Source organism: Salvelinus fontinalis, chromosome 40 (genome assembly GCF_029448725.1).
Source record: "Salvelinus fontinalis isolate EN_2023a chromosome 40, ASM2944872v1, whole genome shotgun sequence".
Lineage (NCBI taxonomy): Eukaryota > Metazoa > Chordata > Actinopteri > Salmoniformes > Salmonidae > Salvelinus > Salvelinus fontinalis.
The window spans coordinates 19,079,438-19,090,439 of record NC_074704.1 but is presented as its reverse complement, the minus strand read 5'-3'; the positions used below and the strand labels follow the sequence as shown (position 1 = coordinate 19,090,439).

Below are 11,002 nucleotides of genomic sequence, written 5' to 3'. Positions count from 1 at the left end.
AGTGAAAGGAGGGATGGGGAAAAAGAAGAGAAACGGCAGTCGTGAGCATCTCGAGATGTGATATTCTCATCCTCCTAGATGTTTTCCACTTTCATGGAAGCCACTTTAGCCTGAAAAATGAAAGGTAGAAAATAGAGAAAAAGCTCTGAAAATACCTATTGGCACGGGATATTACTATCAACCTAGTTTAATGATTAACAGTATTACAGTATTATTAACAGTATGAGTATTACTGACAGGCTTCTTGTTCTTCCTTCTAAAAACTCTCTGGAGAGCTGTGAAGAATCCGGTTCTATATTTCTTCTGCTTGGTGTTAGGTGAAGACATTATGTTGTCATCAGTGGTAGAGGTAGACAAATCTGCAGACTGATCCAGGCTGGTAGCATCAATAGTAATGGTAATTCTCTTTCTATTGGTTGAAGCATCACCCACAAGGAAATCAGGTTGGTTGGAGGCTCTCAGGGCCGTAGACCAGGGGTTCTCAAACTTCATGGGACTGGGGACCCCTTTTCTGACAGCAAATTCATCAGGGATCCCCTTGTAATCAGAACACAACTTTAAAAAAGCATACAAGGAGTTTTACTATGACTTTGGCAGGGCATGGCCGGATGAACTAAGTCTCAAGCACTTCGGGCCCTCTTGTTATCAGAGAGAAAATTATGCAGTTTTAAAGTTCACATTACAGTGCTTTTATGTAAAACAATATATATATACAATAAGTATTTAGTAGAAAAATATATAAGGCTGGTGTACTGTGGATACCAATGTCCCTCTGAGCCTCCCAGGCCCATGTTGTCCAGGGTTAATAATGTAATTTGTGGATGAATAATATTGCATTGAATTGGATTACACCCTCTAAACTAATTTCACAGATCCCTTGGCCAAAATTAGTTTAATCTGTTTAGCTATGTTGCTAATATTTACTTAAAAAATGAATGATTATTTATTTATTTATTTTTGGTCTGACCATGGACCCCCTGTAGACCCCACTTTGAGACCCCATGCCGTAGTCAACTCATGAAATATAAAAATATCATGCTTATTCATGGGATAGGGTAGGAACTCCTACAGGAATTCCTAATATGAGCATGCATTCACATCCAACCGCTAATAAAAGCATAATTATGAGGGTGAATCATCATAACCGTGCTTGCTACGCCATCTAGAGGTTACGAGCAAGAATGCATGTAATAATTTAAAAAAATGGTGCTGACAAGTGATTGTAGTTATATTGTAACAGAATGTAAATTGTTGTTTTCAATCTTTCCACATTGTTACATTTACATTTGAGTGATTTAGCAGACACTTTTATCCAGAGCGACTTACATGCTTCTAAAAGACACAGTTTTCTTCCATCTTTGCCTCAGTTCTCAATTGTGAGTTGAAAGTCAATCAGTGATTAATTGACAAGTACTGAAGTTGAACTGCTAAATCCCTGCATCTGTGGTTGTATTCTATGACATCTGATGATAAATCCATATGTGTAACATGACTATGAAAATTACTCTCATTAGAGAAGTTTTGTGGTTTCAATTAAGATTCCAAACACATTCAAATGCAACACAAAAAAGTTTACTGACTATAAAAATGTATAGCTTGGTGTGGTGGTGGTGGTGGTGGGGGGATGAGGAGAAACAGAAGCATCATTGTGGGTGCCTTCAGTAGTGAGTGTCCTCACCTAGATGTCCTACATCTTGGAAGCCACTTTAGCCTAAAGAAAAGAAAGAAAGAAAATAGAGACAAAATAAATAAAAGGAATTAACACTGGATATCAGTACCAAAACAGTTGATAAGTTAATAAGTATAACAGTACAACAGTGTATAACGTATGAGTTATTTCTTCCAGGCTTCTTGTTCTTCCCCCTGAGAGCTCTCCAGAAAGATGAGAATAATCCACACCTGTTCTTCTTCTTGGCAGCAGCAGTTGAGATGTCGTTGACATCAGTAGTAGAGGTAGACCTTTTCTCAGCAGATTGCTCCAGGCTTGTAGCACTAACATCAACTTCATGTAAAACAACAAAGCAACTCTTGGTTGAAACCATAGAAATAGTGATGACTAGACTACTTCTCTTGGTTGAGACATCACCCACATGGACCTCAGGTTGGTTGGAGTCTCTCAGTGTAGAGTCATCATCCTGAGACATTAGGTTTGTAGCAGACTGGATGAGGTCTTTCTCCACGATAACAACACAGGTAGACAACTCCTGAGACACTAGGCCTGCAGCAGACTGGATCAAGTCATTCTCCATGATGGCAACACTAGTGGACAGAACCTGAGACACTAGGCCTGCAGCAGACTGGATCAAGTCATTCTCCACGACGGCAACACTGGTGAACAGAACCTGAGACACAAGGCCTGTATCAGACTGGATCAGGTTGTCTTCCTCGATGGATACCCTGGTGGACATAACCTGAGGAGTCTGCAGGAGTGTCAGTGGCTCCCACTCATCCAGGAAGAAGCTCTCGACAGAGGAGAAACTTCTTCCTTTCAGAGCTGGGGGAATGTAGGGGGTGTACCCAACAGTCCAGAGCAGAGAGCTGTCAATGGCATTTGCGTAGAAAGCTCAGACGGATGTTCTGACTCTCTGACTCTGGACCGTCAAGGGCGTTGGGTCACCATTGAGATCCACCCTGAAAGAAACAATATGGTAACACAGGGTAAACATAACAGATTTTTTATATATAAACAAGGAATATTCTCCTTTTCACTAAAGGTAAAGTACAAGTGTGTCCCAATAATATCTAATTTCTCCTGAAGTGTGTACTTGTTCACTACTTCTCACAAATCTAAAACATTAGATTGGTGGAGTCATGGACTAGAGTCATGGGCTATAACTATATTTATTATACCAGCAATTTCCTTTGAAATCAGTGAAGTGAACAAATGCACACTTTGGTACAAAGGAGAGATAATTGGACATAGCATAAGTTTATAACTTAATTTTGCATGTTTACATTGCTTGGTAACTAACAACAAATGCCCCAAGTCATCTTAACCTACATTTTATTATATATTTCCTTTCAACTTATAATTCAACCTTCAATTAATATTGAAGTTTCAAGATATAAATTAATTGAATTGCTCCTACCTGAATTGACTTCGTTGTCCTTAATGGAACAATGTCTGTCTTCAGGGAGGATGAATGAAAAGCTTGCCATAATAATGCTGTCTCTCTCATTGTTTGTCAATCAAGAACTGTTGAATTCTTGATATTTCTGAACTTATCTCTTGGGTTCTGGAGTTCCATGTGACGCGTCAGCATTGTGACAATCTCGGTCGCATTGAGACGGTATTCTTTACAAAGAATGGCATTATGCCGTGTTTGGAATCGGAATGGAAATTAGATTCTGTTTACCACACACTCTGGCCATAAACAATATGCAAAGAATACCTCATCATTGATGAATTTTAATTTGATTATCCAATATTGAATGTTTATGAATTACTGCAACCATGCGTAAAAGCGGCACCTAGATGCGTGCCCCGTGCTTTTCCTCACCTGGGCAATGTGCACAAACAGTCCATTCCAAAAGTATTCAGACCCCTTCCCTTTTTCCACATTTTGTTACGTTACAGCTCTGTCAAGTTGGTTGTTGATCATTGCTAGACAGACATTTTCAAGTCTTGCCATAGATTTTCAAGACGATTTAAGTCAAAACTGTAACTAGGCCACTCAGGAACATTCAATGTCATCTTGGTAAGCATCTCCAGTTTCTAATTGGCCTTGTGCTTTAAGTTAGTGTGCTGCTGAAAGGTGAATTTATCTCCCAGTGTCTGTTGGAAAGTAGACTGAACCAGGTTTTCCTCTAGGATTCATAAATTATTGCTTTTACATATATCATGTGAACATTTCCTCAGAATAAATAACACAGGATTGTAAAAGTAGGGAGATAGAAATACCACTAGATGAGAGAACAGAACACCAAAAACAGGCAATATACCATTTACAGAAAACACTTCAATAACAATTTTTTATTCATGCCTGATGGGTGGAGAGTTTATAAATATACTATCCACCTGCATACTGTCTGGAGAAGACTAAGTTCAAGATTACCACCCCTACGTGAACGTTTTATCTGCTGTATAGCACAGGAGGACATGGAAGAGACCGGGTGACAGGTGTTGTGCCGAAAATCTCCCCCCTGCCAGAATTCTCTCCCCCCTTCGCGTTCTTCATTGCTGCGACTTGCTTGCTTGTAGAGATTTCTGCTCTTCACTCCATTGTCAGTTTAGCCTACATTTCACTGATCTTAGTAGCAGAAAGCATGTTTGTTTGCAGTTTTCGGTTTGGCTATTTGTTTCAAGTGTTTGTGGCGGTTCTAGCTTGTATGGCGATAATAATTCAGCCATAATTGTTCTGAAATGTTTATTGCTTGCCTACATTTTACTCCTCTATGTTTAATATAACACACATACATTAATTATTCATTTCGGTTGCCTATCCTATCCTATCCTGACGTGAAGTTTGTTCTATAGAAAGTGTTTGACTCTGATGTGTGTCACAGAAAGTATTTGACTCTAGCCACAGAATTAGGGAAATTAGAAATGGGGGGGGGGGGGGGGGGTCTGGCAGTGGGGAGATTTTAGGCACAACACAGGCCTCAGTGATATGCGTATCAGTACGCAGACCTAACGCTCTCAAACGAAGTACTTCCGCTCAGACGTACGTCATCAATACTGGCGGTATTTTGAAAAGGAACTAGCTGGCCGTAAAGTTGACAGCTGTATCTCATCTATCTGTGGCTGTATGATATAGTGAAATATTATACGTTTTAAGAAAATAAGCCCGCTAACTATTTCAAATATGGTAGGTGGACACGTTGTTTGACAAAGTGAAAAACAGTCGATTTCCAATTGATGAATGTTCTCCTATTTGTAACGTTAATGATATAACGTTAACTTATTTTCAGTCGGATATGCTAATCTTTTTCACTGCTAACGTTTGCTATTTTTTAGGTTTTGGTAGCTTCCGAGGAGCTGTAATGTTTCTTCCAAGAGTAACGTTACTTCCTGCTTTTATGTAAAAAAAACAACAACCTTTTTACATTTAACCCTAACCCTTTCACTAGAATTGATGAGGAAGCTGGCTAATTTACTAATCTAGCTAACTTAATCTGACTTGCTAGTAGGACTTCAAGTTATTTTCGGAATTTACCAAAGTAAATATGTTGGTAGAGTGCTGACGAACATTTCTTTGTATGCGCCTGGTGTATTTTTTTTCCCCAAAACATGATTCAAACGACTTTTGAAAATGTTCCGTCATACTGGTCCACGCTATGGAGTGCAGATCCAATGCAATGCAATTCATGGGCGTGGATCAGAGCTCGGTAGTTACCCACTTGTTGATAACAATATTGTGAATTCCTTGTTTTCAGAGTTCCAACGAGGTAACGTTGCAACAGGAGAATGTAAGTACGGTAGCCAAATATGAGCCTTTGTAAGCTTTACTGAAATTACAGTAAGTTATCCATTAAACATGCATGTCCTAATAATTATGACATTTTTGTCACAGGGACAGCCACTGGACACAGAGTCAGAGGTCCAGGATACTCCAGCACCACCTGCCATTCCTTTCTACACAGAGTGCTCGGAAGCTGCACAGGCAGAACTGTTTAACGAGTGTGAAGAGCAGTTTGCCCAGCTAGAGATGGTACTGATCTGTTTACAATGACAGCTCGGGTTCTGCACAGACAACTTTGGATGATGTGATGTTGTTGTGTTAATGTTAAAATGTAATATTCTCTTTGTTTTTCAGCTTCAGAACGAGATCATTCTCGCAGAGCCAGACTCAGATGAAAACCCACAAGAACAGGTCAGAGATGGCCCTATTTCCCTATAGCTGAATGAAAGCATTAGTATGTGTGATGCATGTACTTTTTACGTTATCTTGCCTTATCTGCTGCATATCTGTTATTTGTCCAACAGTCTGTGAATAGATTGACAGCTGTAGCAGCTGAACTGAAGCAGTGGCAGACAAGACAGCCAGAACGTACGTGTCTGGTTTCTACTCTGAATATCATTCCTTTATAACTAATTGATTGTACTTATACTGTATGACTGAGACATAAGCATGATATGTACCATCAGAATGTGGTTTACTTTCTATCCATAGTGTTGTCCACAAATCCTGAGGTGTTACTCGTTGTTGGAGCAGAGGAGGTAAATTCACATGTGGATGTTGCCTTCCACCATAGTAGTTATTGTTGGAAAATTTTCATAAAAATAAAATATTTCTATGCAGTTACCTTTTAATATACAGTACCAGTCAGATTTGGACACCTATTCATTCAAGTGTTTTTTTTGTTCTTTTTTAAAATATATTTTCTACATTGTAGAATGTGAATAAATCAAAACTATGAAAGTGTTAAACAAATCAACATTTTTATATTTGAGAGACTTCAAAGTAGCCACCCTTTGCCTTGATGACAGCATTGCACACTCTTGCCATTTTCTCAACAAGCTTCATGAGGTAGTCACCTGGAATGCTTATCCAACAGTCTTGAATCAGTTCCCAAATATGCTGAGCACTTGTTGGCTGCTTTTCCTTCTCTCTGCCGTCCAACTCATCCCAAACCATCTCAATTGGATTGAGGTTGGGAGATTGTGGAGGCCAGGTCTTCTGTTTTGCTAGCACAGACTGGAATATGTTCCGGGATTCTTCCGATAGTATTGAGGAGTACACCACATCAGTCACTGGCTTTATCAATAAGTGCATCGAGGACGTCGTCCGCAAAGTGACTGTACGTACAGAAGGCAACATTCACACTGAGCTAAAGGGTAGAGCTGCCAGTTTCAAGAAGTGCGATTCTAACCTGGAAGCTTATAAGAAATCCCTCTATGCCCTCCGACAAAACCATCAAACAGGCAAAGCGTCAATACAGGACTTAGATCAAATCGTACTACACCGGCTCCGACGCCCGTTGGATGTGGCAGGGCTTGCAAACTATTAGACTACAAAAGGGAAGCACAGCCGAGAGCTGCCCAGTGACACGAGCCTACCAGACAAGCTAAATAACTTCTATGCTTGCTTAGAGGCAAGTAACACTGGAACATGCATGAGAGCATCAGCTGTTCCGGATGACTGTGTGATCACTCTCCGCAGACAATGTGAGTAAGACCTTTAAACAGGTCAACATTCACAAGGCGGATTACCAGGATGTGTACTCCGAGCATGCGCTGACCAACTGGCATGTGTCTTCACTGACATTTTCAACCTCTCCTTGTCCAAGTCTGTAATACCAACATGTTTTAAGTAGACCACCATAGTGCCTATGCCCAAGGACACTAAGGTAACCTGCCTAAATGACTACCGACCCGTAGCACTCACGTCCTGGTAATCCGTCTGGCCCAGCGGCTTTGTGAATGTTGACCAGTTTTTAAAGGTTTTGTTCACATCGGCTACTGAGATCCAGACCAGCTGGTGCTCTCGTGCATGCTTCAGTGTTGCTTGCCTCAAAGCGAGCATAAAGGCATTTTAGCTCGTCTGGTAGGCTCGCGTCACTGGGCAGCTCGCGTCTGGGGTTCCCTTTGTAGTCCGTAATAGTTTTAAAGCCCTGCCACATCCGACGGGCATCAGATCCGGTGTAGTAGTTTTTAATCTTACTCCTGTATTGACGCTTTACTTGTTTGATGGTTCGTCGGAGGGCATAGCGGGATTTCTTATAAGCGTCCGGATAGTCTCCTGCTCCTTGAAAGCGGCAGCTCTAGCCTTTAGCTCGATGCGGATTTTGCCTGTAATCCATGGCTTCTGGTTGGGATATGTGCGTACTGGATGTAATTATGGTCAGATTTGCCAAATGGAGGGTGGGGGAGAGCTTTGTATGCATCTCTGCGTGTGTGGAGTAAAGGTGGTCTAGGATTTTTTTTCTCTGGTTGCACATATGTGACATGCTGGTAAAAATTTGGTGAAACTGATTTGTTTGCCTGCATTAAAGTCCCCGGCCACTAGGAGCGCCGCTTCTGGGTGAGCATTTTCTTCTTCGCTTATGGCCTTATAGAGTTGGTTGAGAGCGGTCTTAGTGCCATCTTCGTTATGTGGTGGTAAATGGACAGCTACAAATAATATAGATGAGAACTCTCTTGGTAGATAGTGTGGTCTACAGCTTATCATAAGGTACTCTACCTCAGGCGAGCAATACCTCAAGACTTCTTTAATATTAGACTTCGCGCACCAGCTGTTATTGACAAATAAACACACCCCCACTCCTCGTCTTACCAGACGTAGCTTCTCTGTTCTGCCGGTGCATGGAAAATCCCGCAGGCTCTATATTATCTGTATCATCGTTCAGCCACGTCTCGGTGAAACATAAGATATTACAGTTTAATGCCCCGTTGGTAGGATAATCTTAATCGTAGGTCATCAATTTGATTTTTCCAATGATTGCACATTAGCAAAAAGAACGGATGGCAGTGGAAGTTTACTCGCACACCTACGGATTCTCAGAAGGCTGCCCGATCTGCGGCCCCTTTTCCTGCGTCTTTTCTTCAAACAAATTACAGGGATCTGGGGCTGTTCCAGTGAAGCAGTATATGCTTCTCGTCGGACTCATTAAAGGAAAAAGTTTCTTCTAGTCCGCGGTGAGTAATCGCTGTTCTGATGTCCAGAAGTTGTTTTCGGTCATAAGAGACGGTAGCAGCAACATTATGTACAAAATAAGTTGCAAAAAAACAAACAAAATAGCACAATTGATTGGGATAATGTAAAACCTCAGCCATGTTCTTTAAATGCATTATGAAGGAAAGAAATTCCACAAATTAACGTTTTAACAAGCCACACCTTTTAATTGAAATGCATTCCAGGTGACTACCTCATGAAGCTTTTTGAGAGAATGCCAAAAGTGTGCAAAGCTGTCATTAAGGCAAAGGGTGGCTACTTTGAAGAATCTCAAATATTAAAATATATTTTGATTTGTTTACCACTTTTTTTGGTTACTGCATGATTCCTTTTTTGCTTACCACATGATTCCATGTGCTATTTCATAGTTTTGATGCCTTCACTATTATTGTACAATGTAGAAAATAGTCAAATAAAGAAAAACCCTTGAATCAGTCGGTGTCCAAACTTTTGACTGGTTCTGTACACATTTCAGATATCAGCTATTTTATAGTTTTATAGAGCCTTATGCTTATGAAAAGTAACCATATTCATGTTTTAACAGTTATTTTATTTTTTGTAACTTTTCTTTACTACTTCCAAAGTTACAGAAGCTGAATTCACAACTGGAGTTGGTCCTCTCTTGCTCACAAGCCAAGAGAGACACACTGAGAGAGACTTTAAAAAGGTTTTCTTTGAATGTGATTGTTATTCTAAATCTCCAACCCTTTGAATGTTGACATGGAGACAGTAGATTTGACAGTATACGTCTGTGTTTCAGTGAACAGAAGTGGTTGGAGGAAAAGAAGGAAGTGTTGAGGGCAGGCACTGAACATGTGGTCAAACAGCGACTGGAAAACGAAAGGTTATCAGAACACAGGTACGGTACAACAACTGGGTCACGTTTGTTAGGGCACACTGTAAATTACATTTTTACAAGGCTTAATAAAACCAAATGTTTTTTTTATTGAACAAGTTCAGATTGTACCTCCCCGTTGCACTATGTTTTGGAGCGTTTTCCTCGGTTTCCTGCCTATGAATATGATCCTGAATAATAGAAAATGACACACAAACCAACACATGGACAACTATCCTGAGTTTAATATGGAAGTATTGCTGCTGTTGTTCAGTGTGTTGCAGGACACCAAGAAGAAGATCCAGAAGATGAAGGATTACCAGAACAGACTGATGGAGACCCTGACAGACGTACTGGCGGAACACTTCCCACTTCCTACGCAGGAGACCACCGCTGACAAGAAGAAAAAGGTGGTAGTCTTAGTGATGTATTATGTGGCTCTGATGGAGGGGTTCCTCACTGGTCACATATTGTTTTTTACTGTTGCATCTAGCTTGGCCTCAGATCTGTTTGTGCTGTGTAGCTAACATTTTTTGTTTTGTTGGGAAAGAGAGCACAAACAGATCTGGGACCAGCCTAGATGCTATAATTTTTGTTTCCATTTTCAGAACATTCCTCAAGAGCTGAACGAGAATCTAATTTCACTCAATGAAGTCCTGGAGGTAAGTCTCTGTTCGCATGCATTGTTTGTTTTATTATTCAACCCGGTGCTCTGGTTTAATTTTGTATTTCTTTATTGCTACATGCTTGAACCAGTAGCAGCTTTATAGTCTAGTTTTTTATGACCCTATGACTATATTTTACACTTACATTACACTCACATCTTTGTAATGTAGATCAATTTGATCACAGTACAACAAACTGCATAAACATCCCTACTCACCTCTTGCTCCAACTGAACAACAACATAAATAATAATCTTAAACCCTTGTCTTAAACCTTATCTTCCATTGTTGAAATTTTCAGCTGCTGATGAACACGACTCTGGAGACGCCTCACGATCCCTACGTATCGATAGACGAGACGTTCTGGCCCCCGTACACAGAGATGCTGCTGCGCCACGGCATTGCACAGAGACACCCAGAGGACTGTTTCAAGATCCGCCTGGAAACCTTTTATTAACAGTAACTGGTCAGACATTTTGGTTCTAGTTTTGTCAGCGTGTACAGCAGCCTGGTCCCAGATGTTTGTGCTGTCTTGCCGTCTCATTGTAATGCCATCGATCATAAGCGTTGGTTATACAGTACAAAGGGATCTGGGACCAGGCTAGGTGTATGGTAATATCATGAGTATGTATTGCGATAGTGGCTTGATAGGTCACTGGTTTATAGTGTTATTTCCTGTATGTTTCACAATAGGTTAACCTTTTTGAATGTTTTTGTTTTATATGTTAAATATCTATGTATGTTGCTCTCTCTGGCTACTGGAACAAAATTTGCATACTTTGGTGAAACCTTAAATTGTTTTTATGTATATATTTCCATGTATCAATGTATGCCAGATTTGTTCTTAATAAAATGAAAAATCAACAAAATATACAAATATTCGTCAT

The 11,002-nt window shown here is 40.3% G+C and overlaps 1 protein-coding gene across 1 annotated transcript; it reads left to right on the top strand.

Annotated features, from left to right (window-relative positions):
* The first annotated feature begins 4,677 nt into the window (after positions 1-4,677).
* LOC129839707 (centromere protein K-like) lies at positions 4,678-10,957 on the top strand. The gene is made up of 11 exons (XM_055907286.1): positions 4,678-4,808; positions 5,377-5,409; positions 5,514-5,651; positions 5,757-5,813; positions 5,927-5,990; positions 6,114-6,160; positions 9,200-9,282; positions 9,376-9,474; positions 9,725-9,860; positions 10,059-10,112; positions 10,417-10,957. The coding sequence occupies exons 1-11, from the start codon at positions 4,806-4,808 to the stop codon at positions 10,570-10,572; spliced, it is 870 nt and encodes a 289-aa protein (XP_055763261.1). The 5' UTR covers positions 4,678-4,805; the 3' UTR covers positions 10,573-10,957.
* The last annotated feature ends 45 nt before the right edge of the window (positions 10,958-11,002 follow it).